The 27,647-nt window shown below is 42.6% G+C and overlaps 1 protein-coding gene across 1 annotated transcript in view; it reads left to right on the plus strand.

Moving 5' to 3' along the window:
* The window catches only part of Kdm5b (lysine demethylase 5B), a 65,771-nt gene that overhangs the window by 3,587 nt on the left and 34,537 nt on the right, over nucleotides 1-27,647 (plus strand). Inside the window, exons 2-7 of the mRNA XM_051147447.1 lie at nucleotides 15,389-15,466; nucleotides 16,917-17,039; nucleotides 17,909-18,079; nucleotides 24,359-24,493; nucleotides 25,897-25,993; nucleotides 27,323-27,432. Coding sequence (XP_051003404.1) covers nucleotides 15,389-15,466; nucleotides 16,917-17,039; nucleotides 17,909-18,079; nucleotides 24,359-24,493; nucleotides 25,897-25,993; nucleotides 27,323-27,432 — 714 coding nt within the window. The remainder of the gene's footprint in view (nucleotides 1-15,388; nucleotides 15,467-16,916; nucleotides 17,040-17,908; nucleotides 18,080-24,358; nucleotides 24,494-25,896; nucleotides 25,994-27,322; nucleotides 27,433-27,647) is intronic.

Raw genomic sequence — 27,647 nt, forward strand, 5'->3', positions numbered from 1 at the left:
GAGGAGGAACTTAATGACAACAGAGCTTGTTAGGGGTGGGGGAGGGTCCCACAGTAGTAGCTTCGGCTGGCCTTGAACTCACAGAGATCTGCTGGGATTAAAGGTGTGCCACCACACCTGGCTCTTTTTCCACCCCCCAAGAGAGAGTTTCTGTGTGTAGCCTTGGCTGTCCTTGAACTCAACTCTGTAGACCAACTCACAGAGATCAGGGTGCTTCTGCCTTCCTAGTGTGTGTACCATCACTGCTCAGTTTTGTTTTGTTTTGTTTTTGGTTTTTGAGACAGGGTCTCTCTGTGTTAGCCTCGGCTGTCCTGGACTCGCTTTGTAGACCAGGCTGGCCTCGAGAACTCACAGCGATCTGCCACCAAGCCCAGCTCAGTTGTTTTTAAATGTTCGTATTTGCGTTTGCGCACATGTATGCATGATATAATACAGTGCAGGTGTGGGGATAAGAAGACAGTCTGTAGAAGTCTGGACTCGAACAATTTGGATTATGTGACTAAATTCATGAATATGCTTGCTTGTTTAAGGGCAGTAAAACTCAAAGGTGAGCCAGGTGTGGTGGCTCACGCCTTTAATCCCAACACTCTGGAGGCAGAGGCAGGTGCATCGCTGTGAGTTCGAGGCCAGCCTGATCTACAACATGAGTCTAGGACAGCCAAGGCTACACAGAGAAGCCCTGTCTTGAAAAACAAAAACAAAAAACCCAAAAACCTCAAAGGTGTTTAGAATACAGGAATAATAGGTATGCAGAAATTTGCCAAAACTCGAACTTTCCTTTAGAGGGTTTAACATTTTATTTTTATATATATATATAAATAAAATATGTGGGTATGTATATATATATTATATCCATATAGAATCTAAAAGCTGAATGGTTTATGTGCAATAATGGGATCATCTTATAGACTTGTCACTTTCTTTTCATTTTTGTTCAGATTTATTGTCACTTTGTGTTTTGTGTGCATGTGTGTCTGTGACTGTGGACATGCCATTTGTCCACAGAGGCCAGAAGAGGGCATTGGATCTCCCGGAACTGAAGTTAGGGTTGCAATCTGCTATCTAGATGTGGCAACCAAACTTCTGGGCCCTTTATAGGATCAGCAAGTGCCATTAGCTACCCAACCATCTTTATAGCCACCCATTGCTGAGTTAATCGGTCCACATGGGAATTTATAGAGAAAAATAAATTAGTGAGGGTTTAGTGTAGTGCCATACCTTTACTCTCTCAGCACTCTAGAGGCAAAGGCAGGCAGGAGGCAGAGACAGGCAGATCTCACACCAGCCTGATATATATAACAGTTCCAGACCTGCCAGGCCTACTTAGGAAGATCTTGCCTAAAAACAAAACAAAAACCTGGAGAGATGGCTCAGATTAAGTGCGCTTGTTCCTCTTCCTGATGACTCAGGTGAGTCCCAGCACCCACAAGGTGGCTCACAAGCAACCATAAGTAGTTCCACAGAGTCTGAGGCCACCTTCTGACCTCTGTAGATCTAGGCACGTGCATGGTGTTTATCTCTGCATGCAAACACCTAACACATGTAAAAGAAATCTTAAACATTTAAGGGATGAGCCGAGAACTATCCTCTGTGCAAACATGAGGACTGGAGTTCCTCTTCAAATACTACATAACAAATTGGGTATGGCCCCATGTTCCCTTGTAGTCCCAGCACTGAGCAGGGAAGGAGACAGGAGCATTCCTGGGCTTTCTCCAGCTTCCAGCCTAGTGCAGAAAGTATGCGTGCACATCAGGAATAGGGCCGAGTGATAGAGGACTGTACTTGATGCCCTCCTCTGGTCTTGACACACTCACAGAGGTACGTGCACTAGCACACACAGTTGCACATATGTCATCCACGCAGCACATTCACACACATGGACATGCATACTCTTCATACACAAAATTTAAAAATCATTTAAACTTTTCCTGAATTTAAGGACTACTGTTTTTTGTTTGTTTTTTTGGGTAAAGCCGTAACAACCAGGGCATAAATAAAAAAATAAGCTATTATTTGCTATTATTTGTGCCTGTGTTTGTGTGTGTTGGGTTGGGGAGTGAGCAAGTGCTCATGTGCTACTTACTGCACTGCTGTAGAGGTCAGAGAGCAACTTTCAGAAGTTGCTTTCTCATTCCATTTTGTTTTGGAGCCAGGTGCTGTTTCTGCCAGGTGTACTTCTGGCTAGCTAGCTAGAAATCTTCAGAGTGCTGTAAAGGGATTACAGATGCATGCCACATCTGTTTTGTTTTGTTTTGTTTTTTAAATAAGTGTCCCCGGGATCAACCTCAGGTTGTCAGGCTTGTGCAAGAAGTGTTTTCACTCACTGTGCCATCACACCATCCCCTAACTATAGGAAATAGTTCCTGCAGCTATTTTTATAGATAAAAGCAGAAAGAGCAGAAGTCCTTGAATGAGCATCAAACCAGTTGAACCAAACTCAGAGAACGTTTAGCTTTTGTCCTGTGCAAGTTATAGGTAACAATGGAGCAATTCAGGGTTAGCTTTCTAGTATTTAATGAGTGATGGTCACTCTGCCTAGTTAGTGTGGGGGTTAGAGTTCCTGGGTTTCAGCTGGTCAGGAGAGAATGAAGTACCTTTTGGAGAGTCTATGTGTTGGCTAGGTTGTTAGGTAACTTATCTGTGCAGGACTGCAGTTTAGCTTTCAGCATTGATGCTGCAATTTCTGTGAGAAAAATTGCTAGTTAGCATTTACCATGATATCAGTTTTCCTCCCTTGGTGCTGAGGATGGAAGGAAGCAAGGTCTTGTTCCTATCAGGCAAGTTCTCTAGCACTGAGTGTCCGCAGTCCTCGGGTCTTTGTTTCTGTTAATCAGACTAGCCTGGAACTCCCAGAGTAGCCCAGACTGCCCTTGAACTCAGTACTTACCATTCTACTGGGCAAACATTCCCTTTAATTGTAATTTTCTTTAATTTTCAAATTAGGCTGTATTCCAGGCATGATGATGCTAATCCCAGCACTTAAGGCTGAGGCAAGAGGATATGAATGGCTAAGGCCAGTTGCTAACCTCAAAAATCTGTTGATAAAAATTATCAAACTGAGGACCTGTGTGGTGTGTGTGTGTATGTGTGTATTCCTAAAAGTCAGTTTCTTAGCCAGGCGTGGTGGCACACACCTTTAATCCCAGCACTTGAGAGGCAGAGGCAGGATGATTGCTGTGGGTTCAAGGCCAGCCTGGTCTACAAAGCGAGCCCAGGACAGCCAAGATAACATAGAGAAACCCTGTCTCATAAAACAAAACCAAACAAACAACAACAAAAAGTCAGTTTCTTTATTATGTGAAAGAGAGAGACTATTTAAAAAGTTTTAAAAGGTGCATAAAGTTGTTTTTGTGCATGTCTGTATTCATATTCATAGGCACAAATGTGAGGGTGTGTGCATTTTAGAGCATATGCCTGAGGAGATCAGAGAATGACCTGGAATGTTGGTCCTTGCTTCTTGTTTGAGACAGTCTTTCCACTGTGCATGTGGGGCTCACTAGTCGCCACACTTGTGGGAATTCTGTCTCCGTGCCATCCTCCCATAGAAGCACTAGAGCTATGCATGCTGTGTCCGTGTGTTTGATTTTACATGGGTTCTGAGGATTTGAAATGAGATATTCATGTTTGTGCAGCAAGCACTTTTACCTACTGGTCTTCCCAGCCAGCCCTAGAATTTTTTAATCTGATTGCATCATGACCTTGCATAAAGTCTATTTACCCCAACGTGTATACCTTCTCATCCGGCTCTAAAGGGATCTGATGCTGACCTACAGCCACTGTCTAGATTAATGGATTGCAGGAGCTTAAATCTTAGTGTGGTTTTTCCCCCTTGCCCATTGCTAAGAAGAGTCTGGAAACAGATGTAGCAAGACAAAACTCAGAGCCAAAAACACACACCTCACTTTTCTGCATGAAGAGTTCGAATTTTTTGTTGTTGTTGTTTTGTTTTGTTTCTTGTTTTTGAGACAGGATTTCTCTGTGTAGCCCTAGCTGTCCTGGACTCCCTTTGTAGACTAGGTTGTCCTTGAACTCACAGATATCCACCTGCGCCTGCTGGAAATAAAGGCGTGTGCCACCATGCCCTGCTGAATTTCTTTCTTTCTTTTCTTTTCTTTATTTTTTTGTTTTTCCAGACAGGATTTCTCTGTGTAGCCTTGGCTGTTCTAGATTCACTTTGTAGACCAGGTTGGCCTCGAACTCACAGTGATCTGCTTCCCTGTGCCTCCTAAATGCTGGGATTAAAGGTATGTGCCACCATGCCCGGCTGAATTTCCTTTTTTCTTTTTTTAAATGAAAAATTTTTTCTTTGGTGTTTTTTTTTTTTTTTCAAGACAGGGTATGTGTAGCCTTGACTGTCCAGGACTTGCTTTGTAGACCAGGCTGGCCTCGAACTCACAGCAATTCGCCTGCCTCTGCCTCCCGAGTGCTGGGATTAAAGGCGTGCACCACTGCACCTGGCTCTAATGAGAGTTAGGAAAGGCAAAAGCCTAACCTCAAAACTAGAATAAGAACTTGTCGAGGTAATGCCAGCCTGAAATCCAGCATTAGTGTAGAGGCAGGTGGATCAATCAAAAGCCAGCCTGGGCTTCAAAATGAGTTATGGGTTAGTTTAGTTTTGGGAATAGAGTAAAGACCTCACAACCTCACCTCTAACCCCAAATCCTAGAATATACGTGGGTGTGATAGCTTATTCCCAGCATTCAGGAAGCAGAGACAGAACCATGAGTTCAGGGCCAGCCCAAGCTGTACAGTGAAATTTTGATTAAAAAACCCAAACTGGGCGTAGGCGATGGTGGTGCACGCCTTTAATCCTAGCCTTTAGGAGACTGAGGCAAGTGGATCTCTGAGTTTGAGGTCAGCCTGTTCTATATGGTGAGTTCCAGGACAGAGAAACCCTATCTTGGAAAAAAACAAACACCACCCCCACAACAAACAACAACAGCAAACAAACCCAAACTAGGGGGTGCTAGAGCATGGAAGGTTAACTGAAGGAGGATAGCCATGGGGAAAGTCATCATTCTAGGGGGCTGAGAGTTTTCAGTGATGTGTAAGATTTGGGGTCATCCACACTCCTGTAAGTAACCCTTCAGCCATTTTCCTGTACATCTAATAAACTCATTGAAAACCCACACAGAGAGTGTCAGGACTTGTGTAACCCAAGGTGACCATGAGCTCCTTACATCCCAGGTATGGGATTATAGCTATACATTATTATATTCTACTTTATTCATGGTTGTTTTTTTTTTTTTAATTTTTTAAAAAGAAGTTTTTATGCCTACAGTGCTCTGCCTGCACGTCAGAAGAGGGCACCAAATCTTTCTATAGATGGTTGTGAGCCACCATGTGGTTGCTGGGAATTGAATTTAGGACTCTGGAGGAACAGCCAGTGCTCTTAATCTCATTGTTTTCTATGTGTGGATGTTTTGCCTTTGCGCGCGCAGGTGTGTGTGTGGAGTGCCTGATGCCTGCAATGGTCAGAAGAGGGCGCTGGATCCCCTGGAACTAGAGTTAACAAATGATTGTGAGCTGCCACGTGGGCACTGGGAATTGAACTCTGCTCTTAACCGCTGAGCCCAGCTAACCTTGTTTTTATTTTTTAAAGATTTAAAGATTTATTTGTGTGTACATATTTTGGTCCCTGTGAATATATGTGCATATGTATGTGGGGTCCATGTACTTGTGCACCCGTAGAAGTCAGAAGAGGCGTGGTGGCGCACGCCTTTAATCCCAGCACTCAGGAGGCAGAGGCAGGCGGATCGCTGTGAGTTCGAGGCCAGCCTGGTCTACAAAGGGAGTCCAGGATGGCCAAGGCTACACAGAGAAACCCTGTCTCGAAAAACCAAAAAAAAAGCCGGGCGTGGTGGCGCACGCCTTTAATCCCAGCACTCGGGAGGCAGAGGCAGGCGGATCGCTGTGAGTTTGAGGCCAGCCTGGTCTACAAAGTGAGTCCAGGATGGCCAAGGCTACACAGAGAAACCCTGTCTCGAAAAAACCAAAAAAAAAAAAAAACAACCCTCAGAAGAGGGCATTAGATCCTTAGACCTTGGAATAACAGGTGTTTGCAAGACTGGGATCCAGATTCCAGTCCTCATAATTATGCAGCAAGTGCTTTTAGCTGCTGAGCCGTGTGCTCTGGCACTCTTGTATTTTTTATTTTATTTTTTGATTTTTCAAGACAGGGTTTCTCAGTCGGACATGGTGGCTGCAAGCCTTTAATCCCAGCACAAGGGAGGGGAGTGAGCAGAGGCAGGTGGATCGCTGAGTTCCAGGCCAGCCTGGTCTAGTCGAAGACAGCCAAGGCTACACAGTGACAAAAAGACAAAAAACAGCGTTTCTTTTGTAGTCTTGGCTGTCCTGGCCTCCCTCTGCAGACAAGGCTGGCCTCTAACTGATGGAGATCCACCTGCCTCTGCCTCCCAGGTGATGGGACTAAAGGCATGCGCCTCCTTGCTTTTTCTTGGACAGGGTTTTGGTGCTGGAGAGATGGTTCAGTGGTTAAGAAATTGTCTCCTCCAGAGGTCCTAAGTTCAATTCCCAGCAACCACATGGTGGCTTACAATGTAATGTGATCTGATGCCCTCTTCTGGCCTGCAGGTGCATATACAGATAGAGCATTCGTATATAATCTTTAAAAAAAAGACAGGGTTTCCCCATGTATCCCTACCTGTCCTGGAACTCCAACTCAGAGATCCTGCCTCTGGCTCCTGAGTGCTGGAATTAAAGGTGTGCATGACCATGTCCAGCTGGAGCTCTCTTTAAAAAGGTATATATATGTATTTGTATATGTATATATATACATATACATATAAATGAAATTAAAATTTGTTATTACATTAATTTTTGAGACAGGGTTTCTGTGTTACACAGAGCCCTGGGTGTCCTGGACTCACTCTGTAGACCAGGCTGGCTTTGAGCTCACAGAGATCCGACTACCTCTGTCTGCTAAGTGCTTGGATTAAAGGTATATGCCCCCACCCCCGGCTTTTATGTTTATTTTTTTTAGGTTTTTTTTTTTTTCAAGACAGGGTTTCTCTGTGTATCCTTGGCTGCCCTAAACTCACTTTGTAGACCAGGCTGGTGGCCTTGAACTCACAGCAATCTGCCTGCCTCTGCCTCTGCCTCCCGAGTGCTGGGATTAAAGGCCTGCGCCACCTCCCGGCATATGTTTATTTTTACATAACTAAAATTTTAATTATTTCATATGGATATATGAAATTAAAATAAAGCATATATATATGAAATTAAAATAAATCACATTTTCCTTCTCTTTCCTTCTTCCAACACCTTCACATACTCTCTCCTCAAATTCATGGCTTATTCTTTCTTTTATTAAAAAAAAATATTATTATTCGAGACAGGGTTTCTCTGTGTAGCCTTGAACTCACGGAGATCCACCTGCCTCAGCCTCACAAGTGCTGGGATTAAAGGCATGTGCCACTACCGTCTGGATGTAAAAATTATTTTAAAGGCTTATTTTTCCATTTTTATTTGCCTTGATATATTGCCTGCATGTATGTCTGTGTGAGGGTGCAAGATCCCCTGGAACTGGAGTTATACAGTTATGAGCTGCCATGTGGGTGCTGGGAATGAAACCTGGATTCTCTGTAGAACAACTAGTGCTCTTAGCCACTGAGCCATCTCTCCAGCCGCGCACGCGCGCGCGCGCGCACACACACTCCTACACACACACACACACACACACCTAAGTACATGAATAGAGCTTGTTCAGTCCATGTGTTACTTGTGTTCATAGGGTTATGATTTCAAGGCTGACTGCTTAGTGCTGGATAACTAGTAGGCACTTCCCTGTTCTCAACATTCCTTAGTTGTCTGTCGCTCTTTGTCTAGGGCTGAGGTCCCATGAGATTTTCTTTTTCCGCGTTAGCATGTCTACCGGTGTCATTCTTGTTTACTCAGCCATATTGATGAAATTTTCTGATGAATTTTTAATGGGTGTATATTCTCTGACATTTCTTTCTTTTTCCTTTTTTGTTTTTTTTTTAATTTTTGAATGAAAAATTGTTTATTTAAGTAATTTATTCAGTACATCTCAATTGTTATCCCCTCACTTGTATCTTTCCTGTTCCTCCCTCCCTCCTTCTTTCACCCTATTCTCCTCCCCTAGGTCTGTGACAGAAGGGGACCTCCTCCCCCACCATAGATATGGTCACAGCCTGTCAGGTCTCAGCCTGGTAGCTTTCTTACCCTTCCTCTAAGTGCCACCAGCCTCCCCACGAAGGAGAAGTGGTCCAATGGGGGCACCAGAGTTCATGTCAGAGTCAGTCCCCACTCTCCATGCGCCTGTGGAGAATATGCTGTCCAGCATGCATTGTCCTTGGTTGGTACAGTAGTTTGAACACACCCCTCCACCCATCCAGATCTGCCAGCCTTAATGGTCTTCTTGTAGGGTAGGTTTCTAGGACCCTCTGGATCCTTCTATTTCCCCATTCTCCCTTAGCTTTCTCTCCTGGAGTCCCAATAGGAAGTGCCAACATCTATCCTAATCTCCTGCTAAGTGAAGACTTTCAGAGGACGTCTCTGTTGGGCTAGTGTCCAATTATAAATGAGTGTATACCATGTGAGTCTTTCTGTTTCTGGGTTAATTCACTCAGGATGATCATTTCTAGTTCCATCCATTTGCCTGCAAATTTGTTTTTAATAGCTGAGTAGTGTTCCATAGTGTAAATGTACCACAGTTTGTTTATTTTCTTCAGCTGAGGGACATTTAGGTTGTTTCCAGATTCTGGCTATTATGAATAAGGCAGCTATGAACATGGTTGAGCATATGTCCTTGTTGTGTGCTGGAGCATCTTCTGGGTATATTCCAAGGAGTGGAATAGCTGGGTCTTGAGGAAGCCCTATTCCCGGTTTTCTGAGAAAGCACCAGATTGATTCCCAAAGTGGTTGTACAAGTTTGCACTCCCACCAGCAATGAAGGAGTGTTCCCCTTTCTCCATATCCTCGCCAGCATGTGGTCTCACTTGAATTTTTGATCTTAGCCATTCTGATGGGTGTAAGATGGAATCTCAGAGTCTTGATGTGCATTTCTCTGATGATTAAGGACGTTGAGCGGTTCTTTGAGTGTTTCTCAGCCATTTGATATTCCTGTGTTGAGAATTCTGTTTAGTTCTGAGCCCCATTTTTTTTCTTTACTTTTTTCTGTTTTTTTCCAAGACAGGGTTTCTCTGTGTAGCCCTGGCTGTCTGAGCCCCATTTCTTTTTTTTCTTTTTCTTTTTTTTTTTTTTTGAGACAGAGTCTCTCTTTGTTAGCCTTGGCTGTCCTGAATTCGCTTTGTAGACCGGGCTGGCCTCGAACCTACAGTGATCTGCCTGCCTCTACCTCTGCCTCCCGAGTGCTGGGATTAAAGGTGTGTGCCACCACACCCAGCCTGAGCCCCATTTCTTCATTGGGTTATTTGGTTTGGGGCTGTTTAATTTCTTGAGCTCTTTATGTATTTTGGATATTAGTCCTTGTCAGATGTAGGGTTGGTGAAGCTCTTTTCCCAGTCTGTAGGCTGTCATTTTTGTTCTGGTTTTGTTGTTGTGTTGTTTTTCTTCTTCTTTTCTCTCTCTCTCTCTCTCTCTCTCTCTCTCTCTGTTTTTTGAGACAGGGTTTCTTTGTGGAGTCTTGGCTGTCCTGGACTCACTTTGTAGACCAGGCTGGCCCGGAACTCCCAGTGATCCTCCTGCCTCTGCCTCCCCAAGTGCTGGGATTAAGGGTGTGGGCTAACCACGCCCACCTTGCCCCTCTGACTCTTAAGAGGTTTTCCACCTCCTCTTCCTATAGTTCTGGAACCTTTTGTGTACCTGTTGCACTGTGTCTGTATCAGCTGGGGCTGGACATCACACTTGTTCTCTTGTGTAGTTTTGTGTAATGGTCTTGTTGATGTTTCTTTGAGGAGTGAGACCTACAGTTATCTATGAACTTTTTTAAATGTCCTATGAGATGTCGACATATCCTATAGTCTGGAGTAGTGAAACACTGCTTTATTCTAATCTTGTAATGCCAGAGACAAAAAACCAAATCCCTGTTAAACCCTCATAATTACAAGGATCTTCAGGAAATATCCTTCTAATTTTCTGTATGGTTATACAGCTCATCACTTAGCGATATTTAAACCAGATGGCAGTTTCTTGCTTTGCCAGGCTACATTTGAAGGTAAAAGACAGCAAGCATAGGTAACCTTTTCTAGCATCTGTACTTTTTTTTTGTGAGGCAAGACATGAGAGTGGAGAATAAAAGAGGTGTGTATAGGATTTTTGAAGTATAGCCTCTACTTTGTAAAATTCAAAGTATTTAAGGTTTTCTCCCTCGTTGAGAGGCACTCATCCAATATTATGATACATTTTGGACAAATTGAGATTAGTCACCATATTTTCCAGTGGGAGGATAGATAGCTGCAGGGATTTGTGTAGAGATTGTGGGTTGGATTTTATTTTTTAATTGAGTTGTGTTTATCTGTATTACTACTTTTTCTTTCATTGTTAATCTTATGTCCCCTCCCATTTTCTGTTTGCAAAATGTCTTTGGCATAAATAATGGATAATTGTTCATCTTTTTTGTTTTCCTTTGCTTTTTTTAAAGGGATGTTTAGGATTTGCTTTTGTGTGTGTCTGTGTAGGACAGTTACTAGCCATCTAGTAAATGAAAACTTTTAAGAGAAAAATTAATTTAATAGAATAAGATTTTTATGGCTCTGGTGCCACTTTCATTATTAAATGTTATCCTGGAGTTGGACTATTTTCAGAGTTTTATTAACTTGCTTATATACAGAAAAATAACACTGACCCATCTTTTCATACCAAGGGCTGGCATGGGACTCTGGAGCTCTGCTTGCTGCCTCAGGAGTACTTCATGATATCCAGTGTTGTCATCATCTTAGTTTTTGACATGTATTTATTTTATGTATATGAGCACTTTATTTGCATGTACACCTGCAGGCCAGAAGAGGGCATCAAATCTCATTATAGATGGTTGTGAGCCACCATGTGGTTGCTGGAAATTGAACTCAGGACCTCTGGAAGATCAGACAGTGCTGTTAACCACTGAGCCATATCTCCAGCCCCTGTCTTCTTTTCTTATTTTATTTTATTTATTTATTTTGGTTTTTTTGAGACAGAGTTTCTTGGTATATCCTTGGCTGTCCCCGAGTCACTTTGTAGACCAGGTTGGCCTCGAACTTACAGTGATCTGCCTGCTGGGATTAAAGCTGTGCGCCATCACTGCCCGGTTTATTTTTTAAAAAACTAATTAACCGTTTTTTTTCCCCCCACACAAGGTTTCTCTGTTTAGCTCTGGCTGTCCTTGAACTTGCTCTGTAGACCAGCTGGCCTCAAACTGAGACCCAATTGCCTCTGCTGCCCCAGTGCTGGGATTAAAGGTGTGCGACACCATCTGGCAAGACTACTTTTTCTATAGCCTTGGCTGGCTTCTCATGTCTCACCATACCAAGCACTGGGAGTTACAGAATTATGCCCTGTGCACAGCTCTCTTACAGGTTTAATGAATGTAGCTTTGGCCTTCTGCTTACTGAAACATAATACAGGGGAAATCAGTAAAAATAGACGCTACATATACACAACACAAGAGCCTTGGCTGGCCTTGAACTGTAGCAGAGGAAACTGGGAAATTCTGATTCTCCTGCTGCTGGCATTAAAGGCTTGTGCCACCACACCAGGGCCTTGTATATTTCTCTTGTTTTCGTGGCAACTTAATGTTTTCCTTTTGATGTGCCATTTTAGAATTTAGAATTTATTTGAATCTGTGGACTCAGTAAGCATAAATTATGCATATGATTATGCATATGCATTACTGTCAATATTTTATATTTTGGTTTTTCGAGATAGGGTTTCTCTGTGTTAGCCTTGGCTGGCCTGAACTCGGGCTGTAGACCAGGCTGGTCTCAAACTCACTGAGGCCCACCTGCCTCTGCTTCCTGAGGGCTGGCATTAAAGGCATGCGCCACCACTCCCGGCTCTGATATGTTTTGGATTTAACTTTAACCATGATCAGTTAGTTCCTCCCTCCCTCCCTCCCTCTCTTCTCTCTTCTTCTTCCTTCCTATCTATATGAGTTTCCCCCTCCCACCACTAAACTGGGGTTGAACCTAGAAACTTGGGCATGCCAGGCAAGCGCTGTACTAAGGAGCTATACACCAAACCCTAGGTCCTTTCTGAAAGTCAATAGCTTTTGTAAAGTATGAGAGTGCAAAGCTCGCAACAAGCCTGTTTTGGCACGGGACATTAAGAAGCAGTGGGACCCACAGCATTAGTAGTTTAGGGGCTGGAGAAATGGCTTCTTGGTTAAGGCACTGACTGCTCTTCCAAAGGACCTGAATTCAATTCCCATCACCCACGTGGCAGCTGACAACTGTGTGTAACTCCAGTTCCAAGCAGTCCTACACTCACACCAATGCACATAAAATAAAGTTTTAAAAAAAGCAGTGTGATTTCTTTCCTATGACATCTTGTTCTGTATAATTTTAACATAATATTTTCACATATTGATCTAAGCAAACTTTAATCCATTTGGTGATTCTATGGAGTATTTTCTTTGTTTTTGATTTTCAGACAGGATCTTGCTATGTAGTTAAGGCTACATAGTAACTACATACGTAGTAGAAAGCTATTGTTACAGGCATGCTGGCATACCTGGCCGTAGAATACTTTGTGACAGGGTCTCATTGACCTTCTACTTAGCTGAAGATGACCTTGGACTTCTGATCTCTTTGTGCTTCCCAAGTACTGGGATCACAGGTGTGCTTGACCACGCCTCTCTTATTTGTGTGCACATGTACTGTGTGCTTGCTGTGGCAGGCTTGTCTGGGACGATATCTAGGAGCTGCCTGTCCCTGCCCCTCTTCACTGGTGTTACCAGCATGGATGGGTCACTGCCCAGCTTTTATGTGGGTTCTGGGGATCTGAGCTCAAGTCCTCACACTTTGTACAGTGAGGGGAACTACTGCTTAACTATCCAAGCCTGGTTTTTATGTCATTTTGGGAATTGAACCCAGGTGTGTGTCTCTCTCTCTCTCTCTCTCTCTCTCTCTCTCTCTCTCTCTCTCTCTCTCTCTCTCTCCATCTCTCTCCTCCCTCCTCTCTCTCTCTCTCTCTCTCTCTCTGTGTGTGTGTGTGTGTGTGTGTGTAAAACTGTGTAAATATATGTGTGATGGTTAGTTTTAATTGTCAGGCTGATCAAATCTGGAATCACCTGTGAGATAGGACTCTGGGCATGCCTGGGAGGTTATCTACATTAATCAATGTGGAAAGACCCATTTTAATTGTGGGCAGGACCATTCCCTGTGGAGACAGTGGACTGAGCAGTAGAGTGCATGCCTTGATTCAGTTCTCGCTGCTTGCTGACTGGATGTGGTGAGCAGCTGCTTCAAGCACCTGCTGCTTTTACTTCCCTGCAGTGGTGGACTATACTCAGGAACTGAGCGCTGGACTGAACCCTTTTCCCTAAAGGTGTGTGTTTGCGGGTGGGGACAGGGAGTGTCTTCTGCATGTGGAGACTTCTCAGAAAAGGGCTTTGATCTTCCAGGGGATTTACAGGTGCACAGCAACTCCCAGCTGATTGCGCTGGGACGCCATGCTTCACATGCTCCGAATGCCATGCCGGGCCATGCTTCACATGCTCCGAATGCCGGCCGGGGCCGTCTCTCCAGCCACTCTTAAGGTTTTAAAAAATTGCCTGCATATACTTTGTAGACCAGGCTGGCCTCGAACTCACAGCGATCCGCCTGCCTCTGCCTCCCAAGTGCTGGGATTAAAGGCGTGCGCCACCACACCCGGCTGGGAGACAGCAGTTTTTAATTTTATGTGCATTGGTGTTTTGCCTATATGTATGTCTGTGTGTGGGCATCAGATACCTTGGAACATGAGTTACAGACAGTTGTGAGCTGCCATGTGATTGCTGGGAGTTGAACCCAGGTCCTTTTGAAGAGCAGACAGTGCTCTTAATCATGAGCCATCTATTTTTCCAGTCCCCCAGGGCAATTTCCTACTCTGTAATTCCCTCATGATGGCAGTTAGACAGGAGAGTTCTCTAAAGACTAGGCATCTGGATGTGTAGACATTAAGAATAGCTTTAAAATTGTTTTAAGTGTCCATGCTGCTTCTGCTGAAGAATTGATCCTCCTAAAAACACTTTTCTTTTCTTATATATATATATGTAAGAATATCCCTGTAGCCCAGGGTTTGAACTTAGTACGTAGCCAAGGGTGACTTTGAACTTCTGATTCTCTTTTGCTCCCACCTTCTGAGAGCAGAGATTACATAGTGTGCTGCCACATCTGCTTCGTGGGGCACTAGGGATCAAACCCAGGGCTTCCAGTATGCTACCAGATGAGCTACATTCTTATTTTTAAATTTGTGTGTGTGCACATACACAGATGTATTTGTGTGTCATTGTACCCATGTGGGCAAGTGTGGAGGCTAGACATTAGCCCGAGATGTCTTCCTCCATCATTCTCCCATCCAAGTACGAGCCAGCCCGACCCTGCTTAGCTTCCAAGATCAGACAAGACTGAGTGGGTTCTGGGTGGTACGGCTGCAGTCCATCATTCTCTGTATTTGTTTAGAGTGGGTGTGGTTGCATGCAGGTCATGATTCCCATGTAGAAGTTTGTTCTCTCATTCCACTAGGTAGTATATAATGATCAGACTTAGATTTTCTGACTTGGTAGTAAGCACTTTGACCCACTGAGCCATCTTGCTAGTCCCTTTACCTTTCTTTGCCTCTGGGTTTGAGACAGTCTCTACTGTCTCTTACACTAGTTGTCCGTTAAGCTCCCCCCTTGTCTGCTCTCCCAGCTGTGGGTATATAGGTACATGCCTGTGTTTTTCTAGGGATTTGAGCTCAGTGCCTTAGGCCCACTGAGGCAACTCTCCAGCCCTCTCTACTCTTCCTCCTTTCTTGGAGATAGAATTTCACCATGGAACCCAGGTTGCAGGGAACTTGTGGCAGTCTTCCTGCCTCTCTGCCTACAGAATGCTGGATTACAGGCATAAGTCACACATCTGGCTTTTCTTTTTCCTTCAGTTTAAAAGACTAGATCAAATATGTAAAAATTCTATAGATAACTTGACATTATGCTGTATTATAGTGAGATAATTCAAAATCATTTTTACCTAAATCAGTGCCTTTTCAACCAGAGGCTGAGCTTAGGGCTAGATCAGGATAAAGAAGTGTGTGCCAAATGACCAGTATTTGGGGGAGGGAGTTTATTACATACTCCTAATTTTTTGTGGAAAACAGGTTGGAAAATTGCTTCACTTACATTTTGTTTGACTGGTAAGAAATAGTTTATAGAACCTTAATTTTAATTTTAAAATAATTTCAAGTGTTAAGTAATTAATTCTATCTAATAGCTTTTGCTTTCTCCTAGGATTGGCAGCCACCATTTGCCTGTGATGTTGATAAACTTCATTTCACCCCACGTATCCAGAGGCTAAATGAACTTGAGGTAATGTTCTGTCTGTCACTAATGTTACAGTCTTAGTGAAATAAAAACATGACCAATAATGGATAATTATGGCGCAAAAAGTTGGCAGACCACTGTAGCAAACTAATTATATTTACTTATTCATTTTTTTAACCTTTATTTTATGTGCATTGTTGTTTTGCCTGCATCTGTGTCTATGTGATAATGTCAGACCTTGGAGTTACAGACAGTTGTGAGCTGCCATGTCAGCGCTGGCATTTGAACTTCACTCCTCCGGAATACCAGGCAGTACCCTTATCTGCTGAGCCATCTCTCCAGCCCTGCAAACTATTATTATTTTTTTTTAAAGGTTTTTCCAGACAGGGTTTCTCTGTGTAGCCTTGGCTGTCCTAGACTCGCTTTATAAACCAGGCTGGCCTCGAACTCACAATGATCCGCCTGCCTCTGCCTCCCCTAATTTTATTTAAGATAGTGATTTTTGTCTTTTTTTTGCCTGCTAATTAATATATGTGAGTTATTGTTACCTTTAGATGATAATGACTGGAAATAATTTAGCTTTGCTTGTTTGTTTGTTTTCCAGACAGGGTTTCTCTGTATAGCCTTGACTGTCCTGGACTCCCTTTGTAGACCAAGTTGGCCTTGAACTCACAGTGATCCACCTGCCTTTGCCTCCCGAGTGTTGGAATTACAGGCATGTGCCACCATGCCAAGCCAAAAGAATTTACTTTTAAGAAGAATGCAGTAGGAAAAATTTTATCCCTAATTTTCTTATACGTCCAAAACTTAGATTTAATTTTAAGTATCAAAGTTTTATATTTATGTATTTGGATGTTTTGCCTGCATGTATGTTTATATACCACGTGCATGCCTGGTTGCCCTTGGAAGCCAGAAAATGGTGTCAGTTCCCCGGGGACTGGAGTTACAGATGGTATGAACAGCCAGTTCTCTTAACCCAGACTTGAGTTAGTAACAGTTTCCCAAAGACCAGTGTGGCACAATCACATTTAAAAAGCACATAAAGCTTTTTTTCTTGTTCTTTTGTTTTTATACTATAGAAAGTTTTTATTTATTCATTTGTTTGTTTTTTAAAGTAGATATTTATATATAGAGTGCTCTGCCTGCATGTACCCTTGTACAACAGAAGAGGGCACCAGATCTCATTATAGATGGTTGTGAGCCACCATGTGGTTGCTGGGAATTGAACTCAAGACCTCTGGAAGAGCAACCTGAGCTGTCTCTCCAGCCCTTAAATAGTCTCAAGAGTGAAAAGAGCACAAGGTAATAGGAGCTTCAGAACAAGGCAGTGCCAAGTGTACATGTGTGTCTGTATATGCCAGTGGTGCGAGCCAGTCGGACTGAAATGGTTCATGCTGTGTGATCAAGCTCAGCCTGCACAAAATAGTGAGACCCCTGTGCCACAGGGAAGAAACACAAATAGGTGAGGTTAAAATTGCATTTCTTTGACATCTAGGCCCAAACTCGTGTAAAATTGAATTTCCTGGACCAGATTGCAAAGTATTGGGAGCTACAAGGAAGTACCCTGAAGATTCCACATGTGGAGAGGAAGATCTTGGACTTGTTCCAGCTAAATAAGGTAAGCACAGTATGGGTGCAGCTACACATTTTTTTTTTTTAAAACAACCTTACAAAGAAGCTACTTCTTTGTAATAGGTAAAATGAGCCGGGTGTGGTTGCTCACGCCTTTAATCCCAGCACGCAGGAGGATCGCTGTGAGTTCGAGGCCAGCCTGGTCTACAAAGCAAGTCCAGGACAGCCAAGGCTACACAGAGAGACCCTGTCTTGAAAAACCAAAAAGAAAAAAAAGTAAAATGTTTTTGGTATTTTTTTTTTTTTTAAGTTAAGTGTATTAAGTATCAGAGCTTTATCTATCTGTCTAGTTGGTAAGCCTCATTTTATAGAAGATGTTTGTTACAATTTATCTTTCTTTTGAAATGTGTCAATACTGCAAAGGGTCCTTCCTTCCCATTTTAGTTTAGTTAAGGAGAACCTAGGTCTCAGGGAACCTGAAGAGACTGAAACTAAAACCGCTGAGCCGTAATTCAGGTCTGTGTTCCACTTCTTTCTACCAGACATGATGGCTTAATAATGTGTAGAGCCTTTTAAGGATAACAAGGCAGGACCAAGCATGAGGTGCTTTACTTTAGTAAAGATTTAATTGTTAATCTTTTCTTCTTCGGGGAACTGAATAGTATTTTGAGAGTGGTAAAGTGTTTGTGGACCACATTGTCAAAAGAGCTGCTTTAATTTTTTAGCATAAAATTAATCGCTGGTAGTTTTTTTTCCTTTGACCTAGGAAGTGAAAAACAAACAAAACCAAAACAGCAATAACAAAGCCTCTAGCTGGGAATTTTGTTCTTAGGATCTTCCTAGGTGTGAGGGAGTTAGAAGTAATTCTAATGTTTCTTCTTCTTCTTCTTTTTTTTTTTTCCTTTCCATTAACAGTTAGTTGCAGAAGAAGGAGGGTTTGCAGTTGTTTGCAAAGATAGAAAATGGACCAAAATTGCCACCAAGATGGGTTTTGCTCCTGGTAAAGCCGTGGGCTCACATATCAGGGGACATTATGAACGAATCCTCAACCCGTACAATTTATTTCTGTCTGGAGACAGTTTGAGGGTGAGTATTAGAGCTATCCTTGACCTGTTTTTATTTAACTGCTTATTTGTTGGTATATTGTCTTCAGGAGGAAGAGACAGTCTTAATCATATTTAGACAGCTTTTGGTTTTTCTTTTTTTCCTGAGATAGGGTTTCTCTGTGTAGCCCTGGCTGTCCTGGACTCACTATACAGACCAGGATGGCCTTGAGCTTACACCAATCCACCTGCCTCTGCTTCCCTTGTGCTGGGATTACAGGTGTGTACCCACCACAACCAGCTAGAAAACATTTTTATTTTTTTGTTTTTTTGTTTTTGATTTTTCGAGGCAGGGTTTCTCTGTGTAGACCAGGCTGGCCTCGAACTCATAGCAATCCGCCTGCTTCTGCCTCCCGAGTGCTAGGACTAAAGGCGTGCGCCACCACGCCCAGCTTAGAAAACATTTTTAAATAATTTCTTTTTGAGAAAAAAAAAATCTAGCACCTTGATTTTGGAGCAACTGTATTTGAAAGCTTTGTATTAGATGAATAAGATGATTATAAAGAAAATGTCTTTTTACTGCCAAATACAGCTAAAGGTCTGCGTTTGCTTCACTGTAGGAGTTGATTATTATTATGTACTTTTAAAAATTAGATACACTATTTAGAACATCCCTGCTTGTCACAGAAAAGTGTAACCTGTGAATTAAGTGGCCTAACATTTGCCTACTGAGATTTCCCAGGAGGTTGTCAGAATACTTAACAAAGGGGAGGAGAGCAGGGCATGGTGGTGCACGCCTGTAGTCCCAGCACTCGGGAGCCATAGGCAGGCGGAACTCTGTCAGTTTGAGGCCAGCCTGGTCTACAAAGCAAGTCCAGTAGAACCAAGGCTACACAGAGAAACTCTGTCTCTCAAAACAAAACAAAACAAAACCCAAAGATAAACAAATAAGTGGGAGGCAACTTAATCCTGCAAAGCACCCCCAGCAGTTCCTCTCTGTATGTCTCTTCAACTTCAGGCAAATGCTGTAACGCTGTCCCACATGTTTCAAGGCCCTGGTAAAAAGGCCTGTCTTAATCCATTAGCTGCTTTCGTACTATTCAGTAGAGCAATGACCTGTGACTTGAACTATTTTTGTACTGTGGAAAGGTTGATAACATAACTATCCTAATACTATAGACCAGTAAAGCGAATAATGCTAAGTCCGATATATTTTCATAGTATTTTTGTTTTCTTTATCCTTCTTGAGCTTATATTTTAGACTAAGAAGTGTCTGGTCCGATAAGCTGACACTTAGAAAGCTTTTTATTTATTTTCTGTATATTTGTATACTGTTGACCAAACTCTGAAGCTCTCCCCTAAGCTAGGTATCGCTACCACTGTTTGTATTACCCAGGGTGTGGCCCTGGCTGTCCTGTAATTTGTGGTTTAAGATAAGCAGGCCTTGAACACACAAGAGCTATGCCTCTCTGTCTCCTGTAGGTGTGTGCTACCACTCGTGGCTTTGTATTTTGTAACACACAACTTGCATACCCAATGATGAACTTGAACTTCTAGTCATCTTGCCTCCCCCTCCCAAGTGATGGGATCATAGTTGCATCTTCATGCTCAGTTTATACACTGCTGGAGATTCGACCCTGGTCTTTTGTTTATATGAGTCACACACTCTTACCAGTGGACCTACACCCCATTGTCTCCCCACTTTAAAAAAATGTATGATAAGCTGGGTGTGGTGGCACATGCCTGTAATCCCAGCACTTATGGAGGCAGAGGCAGAGGGATCTCTGAGTTCCGAGGCCAGCCAGTACTGTGCATAGAGAAATCTTGTCCTGGAAAACCAAAAAAAATTGCTAATGTTTAGTGAGTCGTGGATGATGTAATTCATTTTCTGACAGTGTTTTGCTGTATATGTTATTGCTGTTGCTACAGCAAAACACCTGACAAAAGTGACTTAGGTAAGTTTCAGTTTATGGTCGGTCCCTCAGGCGGGGACACATGGCCTTGGAAGCGTGAAGCAGCTGGTCAACACCGTCTGCAGTCAAGAAGCCAAGAGATAAATGCCGGGGCTTATCTTGCCTTCTCATTTTATGCACCCATGGGCTGCTGCCATCCACAGCTAGTGTGACTCTTCCCCTACAGAATTTCCAGACACGTGTCTCCTAGGTGATTCTAAGTCTTGTCCAGCTGACTGTATCAACCATCCCCGTGTGTGTGTGTGTGTGTGTGTGTGTGTGTGTGTGTGTGTGTGTGTGTGTATGTGGGCTGCCCTTGAACATGAGACTCTCCTGCCTCAGCCTCCCACGCATTAGACTTTGGCCTCTGTTTTATAGTTATACCTTATAAGCAGTAGTTACCCTGTATAGATTAACTTTTCCCTTTTTGAATTTATTCCATTTGGGAATGTTTTAGTGAGTAAGGGAAACAAAGATCTTAGCTAATTTGAGTTGCAGCCTTTTAGAAACTTGTTAGTTGCCTAGAGAGCCAGCTTAGTTAAAAACAAAACAAGAAAACAAACACTTGGCAGCTGCTGTTTGTAATCCTAGGACAGCAAAAGTTGAGGCAAGGGAATACTGAGTTCTTATAAAAAGCCTAGGTTGATGTGGTAAATATCTTGGTCAAGTAAACAAAGGGTAAAGGTTTCAAGATGCATTTCATAAACATGGCATTTATAACTCAGGTATCTGCTGAGACCTACTGTACATTAACATTCTAAGCATCGATACATTTTCAAGGTAGAAAGTTTTAAAAGGGGCCGAGGCTACTCAGTTGGTAGAGTGCCTGTCTGACATGTACACAGCCGTGGGTCAGTCTCTAGCACTGAATAAACTGGTCATGGTGTCAAGTTCCTGTAATACCAGCATTCAGAAGGCAGGGGCAGGAGGATCAGAAATTCAGGGTTATTGTTGGATTACATGGAGAGTTCAAGGCTTACCTAGGCTCCATGGACTATCATCTCCCCCCCCCTCCCACCCCCAAAAGTGAACAGTGCACTGGCATAATGAACACAGGCTCACTCTTGCATCACCATGTTGGCTGGCTACCCTGAAGGAGGATGGCTGTCTCTGTGGATGAGGTGATTGTCTACAGTGATACCAGCTACTTGTAAATCCTATATTTCAAGAAGAGGCTAATGTCCTTGTTAGTTATGAAACTAATGTGTTAGGCTTGTGTTACTGTTTGAAACAAAAGATAAAACTCTATATGTATTCTAAAAAGTTGCTAAACTTGCTTTTGCGTAGTGTGTCTAAAGTCTTTATAGAGTCGTGAATATGGAACCACCAAGACTAATGGGAAACCGAGACTAAATGTGAGATGGAATATGCGAATCAGGTCATTAATATCTGCCTAATCCCACATAATTTTAACCTTAAGTCACATAATTTTTGTTTCAGAAAGTTCATAGAGTATGTAAAGGTATGTATAAGTTGATTTTTGTTGTTGTTTTTAGAAGACAGGATCTCATGTATCCTAGGCTATCCGCTAACTAACAGTGTAGCCAAGGATGGCCTTGAACCTTCTGATCCTTCTGCCCCCAGGTACTGAGTACTAGGAATATAGGTGTGTGCCACCACATGTAGTCATGGTTGCTGCGGGTTTCCCAGGACCGCAGGCATGCTACGTGAGCACTCTGTCGCCTGGCTGCATCTTCAGCCCCACTTCCACTCCTGCCTTTAGAAAATTAATGTACAGAAGAGTTGATAGAGTCACACCCCTAGTTCACAGTACAGTTCATGCATCTCATGCCGAGTATAAATGATGGCGCACCCCAGAGGCTGGAGAGGTGGCTCAGTGGCTAGAGCACTTGCTGCTCCTGCAGGTGACCTTGGTTTGGATCCTAGCACCCACATGGCGGTTCACAGCCAACTGTAAGTCCAGTGTAAGTTTATCCAGTGCCTATTCTTACCTCCTCAGGCATTGGACATGTACACAGCATACATGCATACACACAGGCAAAATGCTCATGCAACACATGAAAAAAAACCTTTAAGCCGGGCGTGGTGGCACACGCCTTTAATCCCAGCACTCGAGAGGCAGAGGCAGGCAGATCGCTGTGAGTTGGAGGCCAGCCTGGTCTACAAAGTGAGTCCCGGACAGCCAAGGCTACACAGAGAAACCCTGTCTCAAAAACCAAAAAAACCCCAAAAAAAAACCAAAAAAAAAAAACAAAACCCAAACTTTTTTTTTTTGGTTTTTCGAGACAGGGTTTCTCTGTGTAGCCTTGGCTATCCTGGACTCACTTTGTAGACCAGGCTGGCCTCGAACTCACAGCGATCCGCCTGCCTCTGCCTCCTGAGTGCTGGGATTAAAGGCGTGCGCCACCACGCCCGGCTTAAAAACCCAAACTTTTAAAAATGTTTCTCAGGGTATTTGTTCTCAGGGTATTTGTTGTCCTCTTATGAAAAAGAAGTTCACGCTTGAGAAATTCATGTTAGCTTTAGTAATAGCAGTTTCTTGTGTTGTGTTTTGGCATTAAATATCATCTTCCTGTCAGCTTAGGATCAAACTGAAAAAAAAAAAAAAAAAGAATAATGAAATTTTTTGATCAGAACTGTATCGCTTTTCATGTCACTGTGACTGAATACCTAACAATAAGCAAAGTAAGTAAGTGAGGAAGGGCTTTCTTGGTCACGGTGCGTCATGTGGGGGAGGCGTGCGTGGCATAGTTGTGGCTATGTGGTGTGGAATAGTTGTGGCATAGGTTATAATGAGAAACCAGGCCTAGAGTTAATGGTTCTCCCCAGTGATGAGGCAGGCCCCAACTACTAAAGGCCATGCAACCTCCCAAAACAGTGCTGTCAGCGGCGACCAAGTATTACAAATACAGGAACCTATGGGGACATTTTTACATGAACCAATCTTTCTTTTTTGAAACAGAGCCTATGAAGGTTTGGCTGCCTTGGAACTCATTACATAGAGCTGGTTGGCCGATAGAGCTCCACTTCCCAGTTGCTGGGATTAAAGGTGTGCATCACACCATGCCCTTCAAGAACCAAATGATTTGGAGTGCCTCTTAATTTTTGTCTCTAAGACATTAGATTTTGCAGGGACATAATGAAATAAATGGAAATCCTAGAAGGAAAGAGTACTTTACAGTCAGATGACCTTTTTTTCTCAGCTCAGGATGATTTTGATTATAGCACTGTTTTCCATGTCAGATTCCATAGGATTATAACAATCTAAAAGAAATTATTGCATTCATGGGTAATTCATTTTGCTTTATGTGTAGGTTCTCACAACTCAAGCTCTTCTTGCCTAGGCTTCCTGAGTGCCGACATTATACCTGTGTATCCCGTGCCTCACCTGCTAAGGCTTTTTAAAGCCTGAGGAGAAGCTGGGCGGTGGTGGCGCACACCTTTAATCCCAGCACTCGGGAGGCAGAGGCAGGCGGATCACTGAGAGTTCGAGGCCAGCCTGGTCTACAATGTGAGTCCAGGATGGCCAAAGCTACACAGAGAAAAACAAACAAAAACCCAAAGAAACTGAGGAGATAAGCACTCGAATAAATGTAAAATAAAAATAATCTGTCAGTTTAGGACCAAACCAAACCAAAACAAAACAAAAAAAGTAAAAGGAAACTTGATGTTAAAAAAATTAAGCTTTAAAGAAATTAGAAATGTAAGTGTGTGGATCCCCTAGCTGGGCTGCCTTGTCTAACAACAGTGGGAAAAGATGTACTTACTCCTGCTGTGACTTGAGTTGCTAGGGTCGGTTGATAAAGGGACCTCCCTTTCTCTGTGAAGGATAAGGGGGGACAGAGGGGAAGAGGGCATGACGGCATGAGGGCAGGACTGGGAGTCGAGGATCAGGCTGTAAAGTCAGTAAATAAAAATTTTTTGAAAAGGAAAACGTTGGTTACAGTGAAGGTCCTGATGGGTATGGTACTTTAGTTCTGGAGACACGTGCAGGCACACACCCAGCCATCATACATTCCAGTAACAAGTGCATGATGCTGCACCAAAAAGTACATGGACAGCACGAATTATAGTCTATGGATTAATAAATTAAAATACAAAGGGCATTCTGTTGGGGGATTAGGAGGAGAAGGGAGGTCAGGGATAGGGCTGAGTATGGGTAATAAGGATGAATACAACTAAAAATCTTGAGTGAAATTCCCAAAGTATCAATAAATGTTTATTTTAAAAAATCATATCTTTAAATGTAATTAATTGAAATTTTATAGGAAAGACATAAACATGTATATGATTGCTATTTTTAGATTGGATTTTGTATTTCTTTAGATTTTTAAAAAGTAGATGTTTTGTTAACTATACAAATAATTATAAGAGAAAGGAAATTCATTGAAGGATTGTTTTCTTTTTAGTGTCTTCAGAAGCCTAACCTGACCTCAGATACAAAGGACAAGGAGTACAAACCCCATGATATTCCTCAGAGGCAGTCTGTGCCCCCCTCAGAGACCTGTCCTCCAGCTCGCCGGGCAAAGCGCATGAGAGCAGAGGTCAGTATTCCAAGGGATGCATTAGAATTTCTTGAGTTTAGCACTAATGGCTGTTTACCTCTTATAAAGTGCTTTTTTCGTAAGAAGTGCTATAGATGTGCCTTTTTTTTTTTTTTTTTTTTTTTTTTTTTTTTTTTTGGGTTTTTGAGACAAGGTTTCTCTGTGTAGCCTTGGCTGTCCTGGACTCACTTTGTAGACCAGGCTGGCCTCAAACTCACAGCAATCCACCTGCCTCTGCCTCCCAAGTGCTGGGATTAAAGGTGCATGCACCATACCCGGCTTGAGATTTTAAAGTTTTATTTTTATGTATTTTGTTTGAATGTATGCCTGTGTGCCATTTGAGTACAGTGGCCATGGAGGCCGGAAGAGCGTCAGGTCCCCTGGGACTGGAGTTAAAGATAGTTGGTAGCTGTCATGTGGGTGCTTGGGATTAAATCCAGGTCCTAATTTTTAATCCTAGTAATTAAAACAATAATGAAGCTAGAGAGGTGGCTCACTGGTTAAGTATGCATACGTTTCTGGCAGGGCACCTACATCAGGCAGCTCACAACCCTCCTATATCTCCAGCTCTAGGGAATCTGATGTGCTCTCCTGGTCTGTGACGTGACCTCCAGACATATGGCCATGCTTTATTTATACAGAAATAGAAATAAAAATAAAAACCTTTGTTTAAAAAAAAAAAACGAAACAAAACAAAAACAACAACAACAAGAAAAAAAAACAAGCAAAGCCGGTGTGGCAGTGCATGCCTCTAATCCCAGCACAGAGGCAGAGGCAGGTGGATCTCTGTGAATTGAGGCCAGTCTGTTCTACAAGGTGAATCCAGAAGAGCCGGTGACACTGTCATTTTTGTTGTTGTTTTTGGTTTTTTGAGACAGGATTTCTCTCTGTAGCCTTGGCTGACCTGAAACTCACTCTGTAGACCAGGCTGTCCTCAAAATCAGAGATCTGCCTGCCTCTGCCTCCTGAGTGCTGGGATTAAAGGTATGCACCACCACTCCTGGCTGACACCCTGTCTTTTAAAGAATCATTGAAGATTGGGGAGACTTAAGTTTCCACAGATGCTGGTAGACCTTTGAAGAGATTGGCAAAATTTTATAAGTTAATAAAATTGTGATATTTTTATAATTGTTTTGGGTTTAGTAATATTTAAAGCAAAGCTTCTAGAGGAGAGAAAGTAAGGCCTCGTATGTCCATTTTGGGTGGTAAAACAGCTCACAATTAGATCCCAGTTTTTCTGGTTCCTTTTTGTTTGTTTTTGTTTTCAAACAAGTTATTGGAGAGTACATCTTCTAATTTCTGTTTAAAATGATTTAAAAATGTGATCTAAGAGTAAAGTGTCTTCTGAATTACTAAGTAATAACAGACAGAAGAAAATATTCATATATATTACAATTTTTTAGGCTATGAATATTAAAATAGAACCAGAAGAAGCAGCAGAAGCCAGAACTCATAATCTGAGACGCCGAATGGGTTGTCCAACTCCAAAATATGAAAACGGTAAGAAAGTTTATCCATGAATGAGAGAAAAAAGTAATGGTGATAGCAACAATTATTTTTGGTCACTTGGCTGGGTTTGAGAAATAAAATCTTTATATTGTCTTTATTCTGGTAATTAATAGGCAGTAGGACAAAAATGGAAAAATATTCATATTTGGAATATAGGTGAATTTCTCAGTTGCATCTAGCTGTTGGTTTGACACTCAGTTCAGTAAATTCACTTAAAAATGGTTTGAAAAGTATGGGTTCCTTTTTATTTCGGACCAGATAGAGACATTGTCTAGTCTGAAATTGAGTTGATAATGCTTGTATGTGTTATTTTTCCTTCTTTTTCCTCCTCTTGCTCCCTCCCTCATTCTTTTAATTTTTCTTTGGGACACTGTTAAACTATGTAGTTCTGGCTAGCCTGGAACTCAGAGATTATTCTTCTCTGTCTCCTGAGTTTAGGATTAAAGGTGTGTGCTACCGCTCCCAACACATGACTTATTCTTTTTTTGTTTTTCAGACAGGGTCTCTGTGTAGTTTTGGCTGACCTGGACTCATTTTGTAGAGGAGGCTGGACTGGAACTCAGAGATATCCACCTGCCTCTGCCTCCTGAGTGCTGGGATTAAAAGTGTGTGCCATCACTGCCCTACTTGCTGTCATGTCTTCCTCTTCTTCTTCTTTTTCTTTAAAGATGTATTTACTTATATGAATGCCTGTCTGCATATGCACCTGAAAGTTAGTAGAGGGTATTAGACCTCATTACAGATGGCTGTCAGCCACCATGTGGTTGCTGGGAATTGAACTCAGGACTTCTGAAAGAGCAGCCAGTGCTCTTAACCACTGAGCATCTCTTCAGCTCCCCATATCATATTCTTTTTTTTTTTTTTTTTTAACGATTATTTGTTATGTATTCAGTGCTCTGCATGCATTAGGTCTGCAGGCCAGAATAGGGCGCCAGATCTCATTATAGATGGCTGTGAGGTTGCTGCGACTTGCATTCAGAACCTCTGTAAGAGCAGACAGTGTCCTTAACCACAGAGCCATCCTTCCAGCCCCCACCCATATTGTATTCTTAACTGAAGAACACTTTTGCTCCTATTTTGAAGACCTACACATGTAAACAGCATATTCATCATAGTTGCACATGCTAAAGTTTAATTGTATTTGATCAATCAGTACTGAGCTCTTGTGTGTAGTCGCACTAGGTGGTGTTAAATGAAAACACACATGGAACTGCATTTGTGTATAGTTTATGGTTGGAGAGGAGGAAGAGGAGGTAAGATCGGAAGCAGAGATAAGCATAGTACACACAGAAAGAACTAACTTTGGATTGCCTCCTTCAGAGAAAGAAATGAAAAGTAACATCAAGCAAGAACCCACCGACAAGAAAGACTGCGTGTTGGAGAGTGAGAAGGAAAAGCCCAAGAGCCGCTCTAAGAAAACCACCAATTCTGTGAGTTGACACTGCCCTTCCTCCTTTCCCCCATTTTTGTCTTTTTTTCTCTTTCAATTACTTACCCTTTTTTTTTTTTTCCCTTTTTGAAACACGATCTCACCATATTCAAGGTGGCTTTGGATTCATAATTGTGTCCCAGCCCCCCAAGTAGCTGGGGCTGTAGAAGCCCCCCCCCCCCCCACACACACTCTAGGCAAGAGCTACACCATGAG

Source organism: Acomys russatus, chromosome 6 (genome assembly GCF_903995435.1).
Source record: "Acomys russatus chromosome 6, mAcoRus1.1, whole genome shotgun sequence".
Classification (NCBI taxonomy): Eukaryota; Metazoa; Chordata; class Mammalia; order Rodentia; family Muridae; genus Acomys; species Acomys russatus.